Raw genomic sequence first — 20,000 nt, forward strand, 5'->3', positions numbered from 1 at the left:
GAGAGACAGACAGACACAGAGAGAGAGAGACAGACAGAGACAGACAGAGACAGGGAGAGAGCAGCCATTTCCATCTTAAATAAATGACATGAGAGTTGAGTTGGATTGTGTTTGTGTTGTTATCCGAGTCATTGACAGGAAAACCCTTTTGTTTTGTCTCGTGTCTTTTTCTGACTCTGTGTCCATCGTGTCTTTTTCTGACTCTGTGTCCATCGTGTGTCCCTCTCTCAGGACAGTGAGTGACAGTAACTCTGTGTGTGTGTGTGTGTGTTTCACCCTCTCATGCCCGTCGTTCATGTTGTGGTTTCTTTGCTCCATAAAAACAAAGAAATCCTTGAGACAAAAACGAGACGTTTGAGATCATCATCATTTCCATGTTTGACAAACACTGATCAACATTTTATGAATCAAAGAGAAATTTTCAACAGTTTCATGACGATGAAAACACTCTAAAAAACAACGCTACGTAACGTTTAGCGACGCAAACATGCTGACGTTACGAAAAACAAAACCGCTCTTACTGATGTTAGAAAATGAACCGGTGTTAAAAAACAAAGGTGAATAATGTTAACACTGAATCAGTCACTGAATGAATGAATGAATCAGTGTGAGTGTTTGTGTGAAATCATTTTAGTTTGTGGACAAAAACAAGAACATCATCGTTTTCACGTTTCATCATTTTTCAACCATTTCTGAGGGGGGGGGGGATCATTAGCTCATTAGCTACACACTGTAGCTCCTCCCACACTGAAAAACAAAGAACTTAAACAGGGATCATGTGACGATGAGTCGCTGCTCTGAATCTTCTGTACGTGTTTTGCTCGCAGAGTTGGCGAATATTTGAAACTCGCCGACGACCTCCTCTCACACACACACACACACGCGCACACACACACACACACACACACGCACACACACACACACACACACACACACAGTGCTCTATTCAGCCAAAAAAAAATACCAGTACAAAAAGATCACGTTAGATCACTCGTTGTCACGGCAACAGCGCGTCCAGACGACACTTTCCCTCTGAATCCACTCGTCACACAACCTTCTTTTTACATGAATTCAAATCAAATATTCAAATAGCAGAAAACAGTCTAGCGTACTGTACCTTTAAATGTCTGCGGACACACACACACGCACACACACACACACACACACACACACAGGCAGTGAAACGCTCACGTTCCCTCTTCAAAGTCTGTTCTGCTTGTTCTTTGTCGTCGTCTGTGAACGCGTCGCGTCGCTTAAAGGGACAGTTCAGGTATTTTTTACAGTGTGACTGAATGAGGAAGTGAGTGTAGGACGTGTTGATCACATGATCACGTCTTTATCTCACTGTGAGACAGAAGTTTGTAAAGCACTCACTCTCACACACCAAAGTCCAGAGAGAACACCAGTGATTTCAGCTGGCTGCTGCCTCGTGTGGTCACTTTGTGTCACTGAAGTAAATCTGAACGAAATATCGCAAAAGCCGAATTTGACAAAATAAGACATTTGTGACAACTTAGTGATGGAGGCAGCAGTGTGTGTGTGTGTGTGTGTGTGTGTGTGTGTGTGAGATGTTAAAATCACTGGTTTTCTCTGTGGACTTTGGTGTGGGAGAGTGAGTGTTTTACAAACTTCAGTTTCCTGTTGTTAAAGTAATAAAAGTCTTCATCTCACTGTTACACAGACTTTATAAACCACACTCTAAAATAACCTGAACTCAGCCTTTAGCAGCGTTGTCGTCACAGTTTTCACCTTAAAATGGAGAAAAACTCCATATATACATTTATATTATATTTATATTGTTATTAAATCTCCTGTCTTTCAAATTCCGTCAATAAACACCTTCACGAACTCTTTAAGAGAAACATTTAAACTTCCTTATTTTAAACCCTCACATTAATGACTCACTTCCTCTTCACTTCCTCCACAAAATAAAGTTCCACAGGACACAGTCTCTCCCAAACAGACCGTGTGACTACAGCGACACCTAGTGGCTACTGTATCAAAGTGCTTCCAGTTTTTTTATTTAAATCATGAATTCACAGTCGATGTTTACGTCAGCGTTCCTGATGATTGTGAAGAATCTACCAGACTTTTTCTTTTTTTTACTTTGTTTTTTCTCTTTTCTCCTTTTTGCTGAAACAAGAAAATAAAAACACGTTTATTGCTCCATTTCTCTCTGGTTCTAGAAAATATATTTATGTGAATATATCTATAACGACTGGATTACTCCGCCCCCTAATGTCTCACACAGCTGCGACAAGGTCAACCACGTCACCATGTACATGTGTGTGTATATATATATATATATATATATATACACACACACACATATATATATAGATGTGTGTATGTATATATATATATACATACACACACACATCTATATATATGTGTATATACATGCATGACACGTGGGACAATGTGGAATTAGATTTGTGTCAAAATTATGAAATATTATCAAACAACACTTTATAACAATCGTAATTTAGCTACAAATATATTTTTTTTGCGATTCTGACCATGGGGCGGGGCTTATAAAGCTGCCTGCTGATTGGCTACAGAGTTTTGGAGCGACAGCTCGATGGACCAGGCTTGGTCGCTCCGCTGTCTGTCGTAATCTGACAAACGTTAGAAAACTTACAATTATTATTACTATTATTATTATTATTATCATTGTTATTATTATTAGAACCTTGTCAGATGTCACTGTGTTTTTTTCGGGGACAGAATCGAAGGTTGAGAGTGAAAACTATTTTCAAACAAATAAAATATAATATTTTTGAATGAGTCGTCGATATTTTATTAGTAATTTGTGGATTTTTTAAAAGTGTTGTTTGTTCACGACGATCGACACAAATGTAACCGCACATGTATCCACAGTAATCAGCTGAGCAGAGCTCCACCCACTCCCCCCCTCACACACACACACACACACACACACACACTGTGGGGGGTGGGGGGGGGGGGCACTAGCACGGTTCAATGCCAACAGCATCTTTTTTTTTTTCTTGTACATTAACGTGGAACCAGAGGAGTCCTCTGGCCTGTTAGCTCCCCATGCTAACGCCCCGAGCTTCACATCCGAGGGCTGGAGGTCAACCAAGGTTCACTCTGACCCCGCCTCCCCCTTCCTCCCTCTCAGGACAGAACAGAACCCGAGTCTTGTCCTCCGTCTGTCTGTCTTTGTCCATCGGTCCGTCCCTGGGTGAAGGTGTAGAGAAGACAAACATGCGTCCAACACACACGAGTTATAGCGGCCCGCTACGAGCCTGTCAATGATCAGGATTTTAAAAGTCCAATATGCAACTTTCCGCCTTGCGTCGGGAAACAAACGTGAAGATACTGTTTGTGGAGCGGTTACCGCGGGAAACGCTGGACCTTACAGATGTTTGTTCAAATTTAGACGAGCACGTTTGCAGACCCCCGTCATAATCACGCCATCTTCATGCTAACGCTCCAACTAACCGAGTACGGGAAGATTTATTTACGAAAAAGGCTTCAGGCCTGCAGTGTGGTAACCGTGGGAAACACCAGACTTTACAGACGCTGATTTCCTTCAAATTGTTTATCGCACTCACAAGACGAGAATGTTTGCCGACTTTGTTCCTCAGCGTTCCCGTCCCGACATCTTTGCTCTGAGTTTTCTGAAAGCTCAGAGATCGGGACGTCGCATACGTGACGGCTTCACGAGTGTCGCTCGAAAACATCGGAACGCACGGGCGGTATCAGCGTCACGGAAGTAAGCAGCTAGCTTTTCTTCAGGACAGCTAGCATAACCGCGCTAGCTCGACTGGCGAGCACTCAGGTAAATTACATATTGGACCTTTAACTTCTAATGGTCAGTATGGATTAACATCATCAATGTGATCATTGTAATATTATACATCTTTTACTCTAACGGCGTCTTTAAACGTATTTTTTGTTCGTCTTCTTTTATTTTATAGATTTCTCTACACGGTTAAGTTCGGGGCCAACACCTGACTCCCTATTGGCTGACAAAGTTTCCTCCCATTCCGATCACAAGATGCGCGGAGCCGAGCGGTCATTGGACACGGTCTTGCGGAGGCGGACTCCTCGTCTGATCGTGGTCAACATATCACCGGAACCTTCCGCCTCGTCAGTCTCCGCCTGAGTGTCGGCGGAGCTGGTCGTCGGGGTCGGGTCGTCGGGGAGGGCGGGAAAAGGGAACTGCCCCTCGCCGAGGGCGTGTGCACTTGCTACCAACTCACCGATCTTCTCAACTAGGCTGTGCCGATTGGCTGCGATCATCTGTTCCTCCTCTGACCCCGCCCCCATTCCCATTGCTAGACCTGCGTGCTGCTGGGCGTAGACCTCCAGCGCCGCCCCTGATCCCCAGGCGGTGTTAGGGAGGCTGAGGCGTTTGGGGGATGCTTTCACATAATCGAGCGCGCCCTGTGCGTCCTCGAGCCCGGCAAAGAACACGCATTCCTCACTGCCCACGCGCGCAGGAGCCCCGCCCACACGTCCTGCACCGCCGGCACCGGGAGAGTGCGAGTCTCCGGGGACGGTGGGCGTCTTCACGGGCACGATGGGAGGTCGGATGGGGATGGGACCCGCGCTCGACAGCGTGCGCCTCACACCGGGTTTGGTGGACGGGGTTCGGCGGATGGTGGCGGTGCCTGGAGTCCCGCCTCCGCCAGCTCCGCCCGGTTGTCCTGGTATTCCATGAGCACCGGGACCAAGAACACCAGTGGGAAGTCCGGCTGTACTGGCCGGACGCTTGGTCTGGATCATGCGCCGGTAGTTCTGAGCGATGTTTGAGTGTCGAGGAATGGTGGAGGACCTGTCGAAGTCGGTCTGTCCGTCCTGACCTTCAGCGTCGCCGTTCACTGAGTAACAGTCGTAATCTGAACCTGATGCACATGAAGAAAGACAAGAAGGGAGAGGATTCACAATGAAAGGAGGGAAAAATGACACGTGAGCGGTGGAAGAACACGGGTTTTTGTCAGGTACTGAAGTCTAAACCACCTGTAATCTAGACTTTAGCCTTCAATAACCTCAGTTATCTCACACCACTCACTCTCCCACACCAAAGTCCAGAGAGAAAAGCACTGATTTTAACAGCACACACACACAGGAGCTGTTGATCCACTGCTGCCTCCATCGTGGTTTTCTCTAAGGACTTTGGTGTGGAAGAGTGAGTGGTTTCTAAAGTCTGTCTCACAGTGAGATAAAGACGTCCTTAAAGACATCGTAGACTTGTTCTCTGCAGCAGGGGGCGCTGACGCTGTGTCAGTGCCTCAAACAAGCACACGATGGTTTTTATCACTTTCAAACAGAAAGTCATTGAATATGATTCACTTTGATTTGGTCATTAGTCGCCTGTTATCAGAGAGACAGCTGTCTTACTGCAGATGATTAAAGGAGTCGTTTACTTTGTTCATTTTATATCAGTTATTAAAAAACATAAGACATTTGACTTTGTAATAATGAGTGTGAGTGTTGGACCTTGTGAAGGGATGGTGTCTTCCGAGCAGGACGGGGTGGTGGTCTCTGTGCTGTATCCACTGGAGTACTGCAGCGAGTCTCTGCTGCTCTTCTGCTGCTCCATGCTCAGTCCTCGCGTCAACACCATGGCCAGGTCACTGGCTGCTGGAGACACGTCCTCTCCATGCTGAGGTCACACACGACAGAGCCAGAGGTCAGCGCGGCGTTTCATTACCAAACTAACACGTTCAACATCAACGTCCACCGAGTCCACAATGAATGTGCTGCATAATCCTAATCTGATATGACAGGGATCATTTATATGGATAAACTGAGACAGAGGAGTGAGGCTCAAACCGTGGCTGCAGCAGGAACAAGGACGTCTCATAAAGTCTGTACTAGATAGATAGATACTTTATTCATCTCACAGAGAAATAAGAAAGCTTCTTCCAACAGGAAACTCAAGTTTGTGTAGCTTTATAAACCGCTCACTCTCCCACACCAAACCCCACAGAGAAAACCAGAGAGTTTAACATCACACACACACACACACACACACAGGAGCTGCTGATCCTCTGCTGCCTCCATCACTCAGTTTAAATGTCTTATTTTTACAGTTTAGCATTTAGCAAGTGACCAGACGAGGCAGCAGAGGACCAGCAGCTAAAATCACTGGTGATTTAAAACTTGAGTTTCCTGTTGGTAAAGTCTGTCTCACAGTGAGATAAAGACTTTCGTTAAACGGCCTAGAATCGGTATTTTCTTTTGGTAGCCGTGTTTTGAGTAAGAGCTGAGCTCACGATCTCACACCTGGTTCTGGTGTTAAAGTCTGTTCAAGTCTCGGGGTTCAGGATCTTCTCTGTCCGTCTTTGAGAAAGTCACAGTCAAAGCAGAGGAAGTTCTACCTTGGCTGCGATCGTAGCCGGGGTCATCCTGGCCCTCTGTCCGTCATCACAGTGTGAAGGTCCGGCGTAAGCCTGAGAACCCGGCGATGCCTCGTTCTCCCTCAGCCGGTCCAGAGGTTCCTTCCTCCTCTGAACGCCTGCTGCTGCTGCTGCTGCTGCTGCTGCTGCCGGCGGTGGCTCGTACTGACCTGCTTTGGACCAATCCTGAGGAGGTGAGTGGACAGCATTAGCATACACAGACTTGTCCAGTATCCAGCAGCTTGAAGCCCTTCATCTGAGTGCTTGTGTGGGTGAGTGTGGGCAGGGAACTCTCTCTGAGGGTGAGAGGATTTGGTCGGCTCTCCACATTCTGCTCCGTGTCTCCAGGAACCAGCGAGTGAGACAGAAAACCATGAAAATACGCCGCGTGCACACAGAGCACACGCCGTCATTATGTCAAACAAGGTTTTTACCTCAAGACAAAACGGAGCTCAACAGTCAAACGACATATTCTACTAGATTTGATGAAAACAAGGAGTTGTGTTCTCATGTTCAACCAGCAGGAGGCAGCAGCTACTATAGCTGATAGCTGCTACTGTGCTACCTGGATGCTGTTGTGTGTTTGACACAAGCAGCTACAGTAGCTAAATGACATAGCATCATCAGATTAGTTAGCAGCTACAGTAGCATTCGTGTTTGACTTTAGCAGCTACAGTAGCTAAATGACATAGCATCATCATATTAGTTAGCAACTACAGTAGCATTCGTGTTTGACTTACCAGCTACAGTAGCTAAATGACATAGCATCATCATATTAGTTAGCAGCTACAGTAGCATTCGTGTTTGACTTTAGCAGCTACAGTAGCTAAATGACATAGCATCATCAGATTAGTTAGCAGCTACAGTAGCCAGATGTAGCGCTGCCAACCCAACGACTTTTTTCAAAACAAAAAAACAGTGACTTTGTGTCCAAACCTCACCAAATGTCTTTGTTTTGTCAAATTTGTCCTCACTTTGACAAAATGTCTTCACAAAAACAGTATAATTGACGTTATTTAGGAGGAGGAGCTATGAAGGAAAACAACAATAGGTTTTTAACTTCACTTCCCTACTTAACATCCGTGTTTTTCCTTAATATAGATGTTTCCCTTTACATCCATGTTTTTCATTTAACGTACATGTTTTAACCTTAGTGTCCTTTTTTCCCCTTAACATCCACATTTTTCACTTATTGTCCACGTTTTCATGTGGAGCACGCACACGCACACACACACACACACACACACACACGTGCACACACACACACACACACAAGTGATGCATCCGTCAGTAAAGTGAAGCTTTTTCATGTGTGAAGCACAGATGCTGCTCAACATCACACACATGAATATTGACTTCGCTGACATTAGATTTGTTGTGTTGTGTTGAGTTGTGTGTTGAGTTGTGTTGTGTTGTGTGAGCAGATGTGCAGACTGAGACAAACTCTCAGTCATTTCAATAAATCTGTGATTCAGGGAGAAGCTGCCGTGATGAAGGCTGCACACAATGTTTCAGCAGTCAATGCATGTTTTTGTCATTATGAGTCAACACGTCTGCAGTGAAGCCACACGGACACACACGCACACACACACACACACACACACACACACACACACACACACACACACACACACACACCCTTAGTTTTTCATTAAGAGCTGAGTTTTTCTCTTGTTGTCTTTGAAATGGATGAATGTGACATCACAAACACGACAACTATGTGAAAGAAATCATATATATACATATATATATATATAAACTGAATTTTTTTTATTTCAATATTTTACAAAACCAAAGTGTTTGTTTTTTGCACAATAGAAAAAGTGTAATTCTAAAACATGATATTTTTATTCTTAAATGTATTACAGAGTAAATGATGCTGTGTACACTGTGACTTACTGTGGTCGGGGAGCTGCACTCGCTCACTGACTGACAGGTTTCTGAAGCCTCTGACGACGCTGAGCTCGATGATTTCTGCAGCACAGAAGATTGTGTTTACTCGTCAACAATCTGTGTGTGTGTGTGTGTGTGTGTGTGTGTGTGTTATTCATATCTTTATGACAAAAAAAATAAACATGAATGAGATGATGCAGATTGCACATTTGTAAACCGAGTAAAGGGAAGTGTGATTGTTAAGAGGTTCCAATATGAGCTGTGTGCGCCCCCTGCTGGACACCCTGTGCTTGAGACATGAATAATTACTGTCATTGTTTGCACAGATTTAAACCACTAAACAAATCTTATTCTTATCTTATAAAAACATCTTCTGGTGATATGTAAGTCAGTTAAAATGATGTTTGCAGTGTTATTTGTGTCGTTAGACAACAACTCACTCTCCCACACCAAACCCCAGAGAAGTCACACACACACAAGTTCAAATGTCTTATTTTGTCACTTCAGTGTTTGAAATCTTTGTTCAGATTGACGTCAGTGACACAAAGTGACCACACGAGGCAGCAGAGGACCAGCAGCTAAAATCACTGATTTTCTCTCTGAGGTTTGGTGTGAGAGGTTTCCATGTTTTCTGGGACTGAGCGTTAACTGAAGAATGGAAATGTCCCTTTAAAGCTGCAGGATGTGTGTGTGTGTGTGTGTGTGTGTGTGTGCGTGTGTGTGTGTGCGTGTGTGCGTGTGCGTGATGTCGGTCTTTCACACCTGGCTCGTGATGTCACAGGGCATGGGTGAAGGTGGCTTGGAGTAGATATTTGCGTCCTGGGACACGAAGCCCGAGTCGTGGGAGGAGACGCTGCTGAGCCGGTGTGCGGCGATGCCCCCCGGTGGCAGAGGCTGGTGTGGCAGGCTGCTGCGGTACCGATAGGAGGAGGAGGAGGAGGTGGGTGAGTGTGGCTGGGAGCCGCCGCCGCCAACACCCGCACTGCCACCTCCTCCTGATGAACGGGAGGCACTACTGTGGGCGCTGTTCACGCTGCTGTAAGGGGGTGGGGCAGAGGAGCAGGGGGAGGGGCAGAGGAGCAGGGTGATGAGGGGTGAGGAGTGTGAGGATGAAGGACAGTCGTGAGGATGGTGTGGCAGGGTTTTTAAGGTGAACGTCGTCGGTTCATCCGTTCATTAGTGTCGGTCAACAACACACAAACAAACAAACAAACAAGCAAACACACAAACAAACACACAAACAAACACACAAACAAGCAAACAAAAACACACAAACAAACAAGCAAACAACAAACACACAAACAAGCAAACAAAAAACACACAAACAAACAAGCAAACAACAAACACACACACACACACACACAAACAAACACACACACACACAAACAAGCAAATAAGCAAACAAACACACACACAAACAAACACACACACAAACAAACAAACAAGCAAATAAGCAAACAAACACACACACAAACAAACACACCAACAAACAAACACATCAACAAACAAAAAACACAAACAAACACACACAAACAAACACACAAGTGAGGGGAGTGAGGGGAGGGGGAAGCAGAGAGTGAGTGTGTGAACGTATGAAGATCCAAACACACACTGAACTATCATCTGTTATTTTCTGTTGTTCAGAAAATGAAGATTGTTTTTGTCCACAAAGTAAAAATCATTCTTGTTTTATTCTTATTCTTTTGACTCTTTAAAAAACAAACAAACAGGGTGAGCCTTCATGTTTCAGGCACAGGGGGCGCTCACAGCGCAGTGCACACTTGACAGAAATGAGTCCTCTTCACGGCTGTTTCACTATTCTGATTATTGTCCGTTTAAGTGTTAATTCAAACCAGTTTCTGTCATTTTTCAGCTTCTTAAATATTTCCTGGTTTCTTTGCTCCAGAAAACGAAGAAATCATTTGAGTTTAAGGAAAAAAAACAAAGATGTTTGAGAACATCAATGTTTTATGAACCAAACGACTCATAACTGAAAATAATGTTAGTTACAGTTCACAAAACATTACACATGTCAACATTAATATACACACAAATATGTGTTTCTGTCTCTCTCTCACACACACACACACACACACAGAGACAGACACACACACAGACATGATGATTAATTCAATCCCAGTAAAAATGAGTGGACAAACTGTAATGACACATTGCCACAGACAGGGGGAGTGAGAGTCACAGCGAAGGCTCCTCTTTCTTTGTGTGTGTGTGTGTGTGTGTGTGTGTGTGTGTGTGTGTGTGTGTGTGTGTGTGTGTGTATGTGTGTATGTGTGTGCGTGTGTGCGTGTGCGTATGTGTGTGTGTGTGTGTGTGTGTGTGTGTTTACCTGCACATGCTGCTCTTGCGTGAGCCGGAGCTGCTTGGAGATGAAGGCGGAGTCTGATACGACCAACTGTAATCTGAGCCTTTAAGATCCTTAATGACCTGAGAGAGACACACTCTTCATCCACTGTGTGTGTGTGCGTGCGTGTTTCTGTGTGTGTGCGTGTATCTGCGTGTGTGTGTGTCACCTGTTCACCAGCAGGGGGCAGTTTGTGAGGGTCAGTGGTTAACACAGTGAGGTCATCGATGATGGCCTGCAGGTGAGTGATCTCTCCTAACATAGCGATCTCTCCGTTCTACACAAACACAGAGTTACACTGAGTTATACTGAGTTATACCGAGTTACACTGAGTTATACTGAGTTATACCGAGTTATACCGAGTTATACCGAGTTACACTGAGTTATACTGAGTTATACCGAGTTATACCGAGTTATACCGAGTTACACTGAGTTATACCGAGTTACACCGAGTTACACTGAGTTATACCGAGTGAGTTATACCGAGTGAGTTATAGCGAGTTACACCGAGTTATACCGAGTTACACTGAGTTATACTGAGTTACACTGAGTTATACTGAGTTATACCGAGTTATACCGAGTGAGTTATACCGAGTGAGTTATAGCGAGTTACACTGAGTTATACCGAGTTACACCGAGTTACACTGAGTTATACCGAGTTACACCGAGTTACACTGAGTTATACTGAGTTATACCGAGTTATACCGAGTTATACCGAGTTACACCGAGTTATACCGAGTTATACCGAGTGAGTTATACCGAGTTACACTGAGTTACACCGAGTTACACCGAGTTATACTGAGTGAGTTTTACCGAGTTACACTGAGTTACAGTGAGTTATACTGAGTTATACCGAGTTATACCGAGTTACACTGAGTTATACTGAGTTATACCAAGTTACACTGAGGTATACCGAGTTATACCGAGTGAGTTATACCGAGTGAGTTATACCGAGTGAGTTATACCGAGTTACACTGAGTTATACCGAGTTACACTGAGTTATACCGAGTTACACTGAGTTATACCGAGTTACACCGAGTCATACCGAGTTATACCAAGTGCGTTATACCGAGTGAGTTATACTGAGTTACACCGAGTTATACCGAGTGAGTTATACCGAGTTACATTGAGTTATACCGAGTTACACTGAGGTATACCGAGTTATACTGAGTGAGGTATACCGAGTAAGTTATACCTTGTTACACTGAGGTATACCGAGTTATACCGAGTGAGTTATAACAAGTTACACTGAGTTATACTGAGTTACACTGAGTTACACCGAGTTACACTGAGTTACACTGAGTTATACCGAGTGAGTTATACCGAGTTACACCGAGTTACACCGAGTGAGTTATAACAAGTTACACTGAGTTATACTGAGTTACACTGAGTTACACCGAGTTACACTGAGTTACACTGAGTTATACCGAGTTACACTGAGTTATACCGAGTTACACCGAGTTACACCGAGTGAGTTATACCGAGTTACACTGAGTTATACCGAGTTACACTGAGTTATACCGAGTGACACTGAGTTATACACTGGTGTAACTCAGTAACTCTCTCTCTCTCTTCCTCCTCCTCCTCCTCCTCCTCCTCTCACCACCACAGGCTGCAGGAAGTTGATGAAGGTGCAGAAGCGTCCTCTCTCCTCCACCAGAGCTCTTCTCACCGCCTGCTTCTCCATCTCCTCCATCAGGAGACACAAGTCTGTGACGTCCTGCATCGCACTGTTCAACTGAGGCTGCAGGTCTGCACGCCCTGAGAGACAGACAGGCAGACAGACAGACATGGAGAGAGAGAGACTGTTCAACTGAGGCTGCAGGTCTGCACGCCCTGAGAGACAGACAGGCAGACAGACAGACATGGAGAGAGAGAGACTGTTCAACTGAGGCTGCAGGTCTGCACGCCCTGAGAGACAGACAGGCAGACAGACAGACAGGGAGAGAGAGAGACTGTTCAACTGAGGCTGCAGGTCTGCAAGCCCTGAGAGACAGACAGGCAGACAGGCAGACAGACAGACAGGGAGAGAGAGAGACTGTTCAACTGAGGCTGCAGGTCTGCACGCCCTGAGAGACAGACAGGCAGACAGACAGACAGGGAGAGAGAGACACTATTCAACTGAGGCTGCAGGTCTGCACGCCCTGAGAGACAGACAGGCAGACAGGCAGGCAGGCAGGCAGGCAGGGAGAGAGAGAGAGACTGTTTGGTTTTTTTTGGCCACATGGGGGCAGCAGACACCTGCAGTCATGTATTTAACCTTCATCATTTGAAGAAAGATGATTTATTATATATAATATATACATTTACAACTGTCTGTGTGTGTGTGTGTGTCTGTGTGTGAGTGTGTGTGTGTGTGTGTGTGTGTGTGTGTGTGTGTGTGTGTGTGTGTGTGTGTGTGTGTGTGTGTGTGTCTGTGTGTGTGTGTGTGTGTGTGTGTGTGTGTGTGTGTGTGTGTGTGTGTCTGTGTGTGTGTGTGTGTGTGTGTGTTTCCTTGTATTTCACAGGATTAGTTTATTCTTTTTTCAGTTATTGGCACATTTGTGTTAAATTATGTTTATTTGTAATATGAATAAAGACATTCATTCATTCATTCATTCATTCATTCATTCATTCATTCATTCATTCGTCCTGCTGTGCCACATGTCCTGATGTCCTGTCATGTATTAATCAAATGAACTGACTTGACTTGTGTGTATTAACTTTATTTTAACGTATGAACGACTAGAACGTGAAGATGATGATGACGATGATGGTGATGATGGTGATGATGGTGACGTCACTTACCCTGCATCTCTGTTACAGCCGGAACAAACATCACAGGGAACAGAGACGAGAGACAGAGAGACAGAGAGACAGAGAGACAGAGAGGAGGGAAAGAAAGGGCAGAACTTATTGTTCAGGTTTGAGACAAAAAAAGCTTCACAAGACGCATGTTAGAGCAAAACCAGTGAAAACCAGTGAAAACCAGTGAAAACCAGTGAAAACCAGTGAAACATGACACAAGAGAAGTGACATTTGAAACGCTGCTCTTCAGCAGCAACACATTCACCTGAGCTTTCTACACCATCAACTCATCACCTATCGTTCATAAGAAGAAGGACTAACATCTTAAAGAACCAGTTCACGTCTTTATCTCACTGACAGACAGACGTCTGTAAACCACTCACTCTCACACACCAAAGTCCAGAGAGAAAACCAGTGATTTTAACATCACACACACAGGAGTTGTTGATCCACTGCTGCCTCCATCACTAAGTTCTAATGTCTTATTTTATAAAATCCTAAATGTGGATTTACTTCAGTGACACAAAGTGACCACACGAGGCAGCAGAGGACCAGCAGCTCCCATGTCCCTGCAGCTAGAATCACTGTGTGAGTGAGTGGTTTACAGACATGTGTCTCACAGTCAGACAAAGACTCACTGTGAGACAAGGTTTTCATGCTCTTCATCAGCCACGTCTTCTGTCTGCCCTCGTGTCTCCAGCTGGATAACGACGTTAAAGTACGTCATAAATTACACTCACACTGTCCCTGTAACTACAGTTATTATGGGCTGTATTGTTCATAACGTGTGTGAGTGTGAGTGTGAGTGAGGAGTTTCAGGACGAATGAGAAGACTGCATTTCCACTGACTGCCACTAGATGGAAACATCAGACTATTATTGTTGAAACCGTTTACAGTCTGCAGACCTCTGACCTCAGTGAGCGACTCTAGCTTCTTCTACATTTGTTGATCGATCATCACGTGAAGCATATAAGAGGTTAAAATATATAAAATATCTGTAATATCAATGTTAAAGGGACCAAGTATATATATGTACATATATATATGTATGTATATATACACTGTCCAACCTGCTTAAGTTTTACCACCACACCATCAGCTCTATAATTGGGACCAGTGTGGCTTCTTTGCTCATCACTATTGAGGAAATGCACATCCTCAGCAAAAAGATGTTTTTATATACAGTTTATATATATATATATATATATATATATATACTGTATATATAACTGCAGTTTAAGAGCCTGAACTGTCCCTTTAATCCACTCAAAGCTATGACAGAGGTGACAGTCTGCCTGACCTTTGACCTTTGTGTGGTCACCGGTACCTTTGCGAGCCTTCTTCTGCAGCTTCACCGTGTCTGATGACTTCTTCTTGATCTCGTGTCGTGACCTCTTGTACTCTGGAAACACAGGAGTGTGAAGAACGCTCTGTGTTAACAATGTGTTCACGTGTTCATCTGTTCATGTGTTCACATGCTCACGTGTTCAACATTTTCTTTAGCTTTTCCATCAGGAAAGAGAAGTTTATAAAGCACTCACTCTCTCACACCAAACCTCATAGAGAAAATCAGTGATTTTAGCTCACGGGGACACAGGAGCTGCTGGTCCTCTGCTGCCTCGTGTGGTCACTTGGTAAATGTTAAGAATTTCAAAAGTAGAATTTAAAAAAATCAGACATTTGAACTTAGTGATGGAGGCAGCAGTGGATCAACAACTCCTGTGTGTGTGTGTGTGTGTGTGTGTGTGTGTGTGAGAGATGTTAAAATCACTGACTTTCTCTATGGACTTTGGTGTGGCAGAGTGAGTGGTTTATAAACTTCAGTTTTCTGCTCAATAATAATAAAACTATTCTTATCATGAGGACAGAATTGAGTTCTCTTTAGCTTGATCAAGACTAAAATGTTCGCCACATAAATATTTGACATTATTGTGAAATTATTATTGTGGGGTGGAGTGGCTCAGTGGTTAAGACCAGTACCCTGTGTGCGAAAGACATCGTGGTCGCAAGTTCGATTCCACCCCTAGCTGATTGTGCTCATACCCATTGTAAGTCGCTTTGGATAAAAGCGTCTGCTAAATGACATGTAATGTAATGTAATGTAATTGTGTGTGTGTGTGTGTGTGTGTGTGTGTGTGTACCTTTGGCATGGTCCTTGTCCAGCTGGTTGGCCGTCTTCTTCCAGTCTTCTATCTTATCCTGGAGAGGAGTGATCAGACTCTCCATCAGAGCGCTGCAGCAGAGACAGAGAGGACATGAGGACACACGGTGGTCGTTAAAGTCACTTCTGTCCTCAAAACTGTCAAACAGTGAGGACAAAAAGATGGATGTGAAGTTTTGACCTCATTCACCTGTCCTCTGTCCTCATCATTCACCTGTCCTGTCACCTGTCCTCATCATTCACCTGTCCTCTGTCCTCATCATTCACCTGTCCTCTGTCCTCATCATTCACCTGTCCTGTCACCTGTCCTCATCATTCACCTGTTCTGTCACCTGTCCTCATCATTCACCTGTCCTCTGTCCTCATCATTCACCTGTCCTGTCACCTGTCCTCATCATTCACCTGTCCTGTCCTCTGTCCTCATCATTCACCTGTCCTCTGTACTCATCATTCACCTGTCCTCTGTCATCTCACACACACAGGGAAGAAAGATAGAAGGACATGTGTCTTACTTGGTGAACTGGCGAAGTTTGGCCTCGATGCTACGATGTCTCATGCACATCCTGGTCAGAGCTGAACCAATGTCTCTGGTTGCCCCTGGAAACAGAAGCGTCAGGGTCACATGGTGTGAAGAGCTCACACACACACACACACACACACACACACACACACACACACACACACACACACACACACACACACATAAATACAGTGGTATTTCTCACCAGTGTGTGTTTGAGTCACAGCCAAACGTTCAGGAAGTGCAAACCTGCCACTGTAAACACCGCTCTATTTTTAGAGTGGATTTTAGAGTGGATCCATGTGGAAAACAGTGACCCCGGAGCCGGAGCCGGAGCCGGAGCGGGAGCCGCTGTAAATGACTTCCAAACAAGGTGCTGCAGTCTGAGGCACATGCTGAGCAGTTTATGTGGAGTTTACAGACACTGTGTCAGGACTGGAGCAGAAAAACATGGCTGCCAGACAGAGAGGACACAAGGACAGACAGACTCGAACCAGTCTGTCAGTCTGAGTCTACGTCACATGTCCACGTCTTTATCTCACTGTGAGACACACGTTAGTTCAGGAGACTGAAGTTTATAAACCACTCACTCTCACACACCAAAGTCCAGAGAGAAAATGAGTGATTTTAACGTCACACACACACACAGGAGTTGTTGCCTCCATCACTACGTTCTAATGTCTGATTTTTATGAATTCTGTCTTTTAAATCTTTAATTCTGATTAACCTCAGTGACACAAAGTGACCACACGAGGCAGCAGAGGACCAGCAGCTCCTGTGTCCCCGCAGCTAAAATCACTGATTTTCTCTCTGGGGTTTGGTGTGGGAGAGTGAGTGGTTTGTTACACAATGCTGTGTATTCATTAACACAACAAATCTTTCATTACAGCAAACCTGTAATGAAAACAATCACACACACACACACACACAGTGTGTATGTGTGTGTGTGTGGTTCCCATCCAGAGAGTGTTCCATTCATAATTAACAAATTCCTCCCTCATGCCTCCTGTTCTACCCGGCAACCATTCATTAAAGTGGAGCGCCCCCCCTCCCCCCCCAACAAACACACGCGCACACACACACACACACACACACACACACACACACACAGATCAGTTTATACAACTGTATGTGGGTTTTGTGTTGTCAGCAGTGATATAACACCAAATCAATATGTGAAGCTTGACTGTGAGAGAGTGATGTCACCACACACGCACACACACACAAACGCGCACACACACGCACACACACACACACACACACACACACACACACACAGTGAGGGGTACTTTGCATGGAAGGAAGAGGGAGATTTGTGAGTGAAGGAGATGGAGGAGAGATCAGAGGGAGACGCCTCACACATTTTAATGAGCTCACTGCTGGAGAGAGAAGCATGGATCTACAGCCAAGTGTGTGTGTGTGTGCGTGTGTGTGAGTGTGTGTGTGTGTGTGTGTGTGTGTGTGTGTGTGTGTGTGTGTGAGTGCGCGTGTGTGTGATCCCTGTGTTTATGATGCCACTTCCTGTTTGTTATTACCAGGAACCTCAGACTCTGCAGGAGATCAACACCAAACACACACACACACACACACACTGTTCACATCTGGAAGACAGCAACTGTGTGTATTTGTTACCTCTTTAGGACCTTAAACAACGATCTTGTCAGGACCACTAGAAGTCCTCATGGAGACCAAAACCTGGTCCTGATGAGGCAGAAACTCATTTCTGAGCAACGACACGTATTCACAGTGACAACATAAAAAAAAAAACCTCTGATCTCTGCGTCACATGATCGCGTCTTTATCTGCGTCACATGATCACGTCTTTATCTGCGTCACATGATCGCGTCTTTATCTGCGTCACATGATCGCGTCTTTATCTGCGTCACATGATCACGTCTTTATCTGCGTCACATGATCGCGTCTTTATCTGCGTCACATGATCACGTCTTTATCTACGTCACATGATCGCGTCTTTATCTGCGTCACATGATCGCGTCTTTATCTGCGTCACATGATCGCGTCTTTATCTACGTCACATGATCACGTCTTTATCTGCGTCACATGATCGCGTCTTTATCTACGTCACATGATCACGTCTTTATCTACGTCACATGATGGCGTCTTTATCTACGTCACATGATGGCGTCTTTATCGGTGTCACATGATCGCGTCTTTATCTACGTCACATGATCACGTCTTTATCTGCGTCACATGATCACGTCTTTATCTACGTCACATGATCGCGTCTTTATCTGCGTCACATGATCGCGTCTTTATCTGCGTCACATGATCGCGTCTTTATCTGCGTCACATGATCACGTCTTTATCTACGTCACATGATCACGTCTTTATCTGCGTCACATGATCGCGTCTTTATCTGCGTCACATGATCACGTCTTTATCTACGTCACATGATGGCGTCTTTATCTACGTCACATGATGGCGTCTTTATCGGTGTCACATGATCGCGTCTTTATCTACGTCACATGATGGCGTCTTTATCGGTGTCACGTGATGGCGTCTTTATCTACGTCACATGAACGCGTCTTTATCTGCGTCACATGATCGCGTCTTTATCTGCGTCACATGATCGTGTCTTTATCTGCGTCACATGATCGCGTCTTTATCTGCGTCACATGATCGCGTCTTTATCCGCGTCACATGATCGCGTCTTTATCCGCGTCACATGATGGCGTCTTTATCTACGTCACATGATGGCGTCTTTATCTACGTCACATGATGACGTCTTTATCGGTGTCACATGATCGCGTCTTTATCTGCGTCACACGATCGCGTCTTTATCTACGTCACATGATCGCGTCTTTATCTGCGTCACACGATCGCGTCTTTATCTGCGTCACATGATCGCGTCTTTATCTGCGTCACATGATGGCGTCTTTATCTGCGTCACATGATGGCGTCTTTATCTACGTCACATGATCGCGTCTTTATCTACGTCACATGATCGCGTCTTTATCTACGTCACATGATCGCGTCTTTATCTACGTGTGTGATGTTAAAATCACTGATTTTCTCTCTGGGGTTTGGTGTGGGCGTGTCAAACAACAGATTTTAACCAGCTAACAAAAGACACACCCTTTTTTTTAAAGGACAGAATAACATTTTCTTCAGCTTTTCCAACAGGAAACTGAAGTTTGTAAATCACTCACTCTCCCACACTAAAGTCCACAAAGTAAGTCAGTGATTTCAGCTGATTTCAGCTGATTTCAGCTGGCGGGGACACAGGAGCTGCTGGTCCAGTTCTGTGCTGGTCCCTGAAGTCTGGGTCCAGGCTGCCCTACTGAAGGGCAGAGAAACTCTTCCTCTTCCTTGTCGCCTGGCAACAGACTTAACAGACACGGTTTGTTGCGGTTTCTATGACAACGCAGATCTGGGCTTGTTGCTAAGAGGAGAATCAGAATGTTTGGTGCTGAGAACAAATTGTGTGCTGGTACGGAAATAAGTGTCAGAGAGAGAGAGAGAGAGAGAGGGGGGGGAGGGAATGAGGGAGGGAGGGAGGGAGGGGGGAGAGGGAGAGAGAGGGCGAGGGAGGGAGAGTGATTACAGTAATTTCACTGCTTGTGTACAACTACAGTGTGAGTTTGTAAATAATGTTAATAATTGTTAATACGTCATTTTAACACGAGATCAACTGTAACATTAAACTACCAGATATCAACACACACACACACACACACACACACAGTAGTGTCTCTCTCTCTCCACTGCATCTCCATGGCGACCTCCATCTTTAATCGCGCCGAGGGATTCGTCAGCATGTGTGTGTGTGTGTGTGTGTGTGTGTGTGTGTGTGAGTGACGAGAGTCAAACAGAAGACGAGGCAGAAACAAACAGACAGACAGACAGACAGACAGACAGACTGTGTCACAGTGAGATAAACACGT

General features: G+C 44.9%; 1 protein-coding gene across 1 annotated transcript in view; it reads right to left on the reverse strand.

Moving 5' to 3' along the window:
- Nucleotides 1-2,405: 2,405 nt before the first annotated feature.
- mtss1lb (MTSS I-BAR domain containing 2b) overlaps nt 2,406-20,000 on the reverse strand; it is a 27,858-nt gene continuing 10,263 nt past the window's right edge. The window contains exons 4-14 of the mRNA XM_058629992.1: nt 16,088-16,172; nt 15,556-15,647; nt 14,742-14,816; nt 12,230-12,387; nt 10,796-10,903; nt 10,612-10,709; nt 9,027-9,300; nt 8,271-8,345; nt 6,354-6,557; nt 5,470-5,635; nt 2,406-4,874 (exon numbers count right to left, since the gene is read on the reverse strand). Of these exons, the coding sequence (XP_058485975.1) occupies nt 4,018-4,874; nt 5,470-5,635; nt 6,354-6,557; nt 8,271-8,345; nt 9,027-9,300; nt 10,612-10,709; nt 10,796-10,903; nt 12,230-12,387; nt 14,742-14,816; nt 15,556-15,647; nt 16,088-16,172 (2,192 nt within the window). The 3' untranslated portion in view covers nt 2,406-4,017. The remainder of the gene's footprint in view (nt 4,875-5,469; nt 5,636-6,353; nt 6,558-8,270; nt 8,346-9,026; nt 9,301-10,611; nt 10,710-10,795; nt 10,904-12,229; nt 12,388-14,741; nt 14,817-15,555; nt 15,648-16,087; nt 16,173-20,000) is intronic.

The sequence above is a fragment of the Solea solea genome, chromosome 5, assembly GCF_958295425.1.
Source record: "Solea solea chromosome 5, fSolSol10.1, whole genome shotgun sequence".
Taxonomy (NCBI): Eukaryota; Metazoa; Chordata; class Actinopteri; order Pleuronectiformes; family Soleidae; genus Solea; species Solea solea.